A 437-nucleotide genomic window follows, 5' to 3' on the forward strand; every position below is an offset into this window, starting at 1 on the left:
CTTCATCCCAGCTGCACGTCTCTGGCACGCTGTTCTCTGGAAACTAGATCATACACAAAGTCCGGATCCTCTTTGTGTTTGCGGTTGCGCTCGAACAGCTGGTCCATCTGGGCCTTCCTGCGGTTCAGCTCTTCATCGCTCAGTTTATTCAGGTCCTCGGCGGCGGCGAGACTCTCCTCCAGACTGAGACCCTTCAGATGATCACGGAGGATGAGATGAAGCCTTTCCAGCTGAGCCAAAGAGACCGACTCCAGATAAAGCTACAGCTGTGACGCACGTGATGCTTCAGTCTCTCTGCAAGGTGTATATTTATATTCATAACAACAACAGTTCAGCCAAAAATAAAACTGGCTGAAAATTAACATTAACCATCGGGTCATCCGAGAGATGTCGATGAGTTCGTTTCTTCATCAGATTTGGAGAAATGTAGCATTGCA

At 48.3% G+C, this 437-nt stretch overlaps 1 protein-coding gene across 1 annotated transcript; it reads right to left on the minus strand.

Moving 5' to 3' along the window:
- Positions 1–5: 5 nt before the first annotated feature.
- LOC107734808 (centrosomal protein of 19 kDa-like) lies at positions 6–260 on the minus strand (the record flags this gene model as incomplete). The annotated part of the gene is made up of 1 exon (XM_016546723.1): positions 6–260. A coding segment is annotated over one exon (255 nt), but the record flags the coding sequence as incomplete, so codon positions are not given.
- Positions 261–437: the final 177 nt, after the last annotated feature.

The sequence above is a fragment of the Sinocyclocheilus rhinocerous genome, unplaced genomic scaffold, assembly GCF_001515625.1.
Source record: "Sinocyclocheilus rhinocerous isolate Xijiao unplaced genomic scaffold, SAMN03320098_v1.1 C35311076, whole genome shotgun sequence".
Classification (NCBI taxonomy): domain Eukaryota; kingdom Metazoa; phylum Chordata; class Actinopteri; order Cypriniformes; family Cyprinidae; genus Sinocyclocheilus; species Sinocyclocheilus rhinocerous.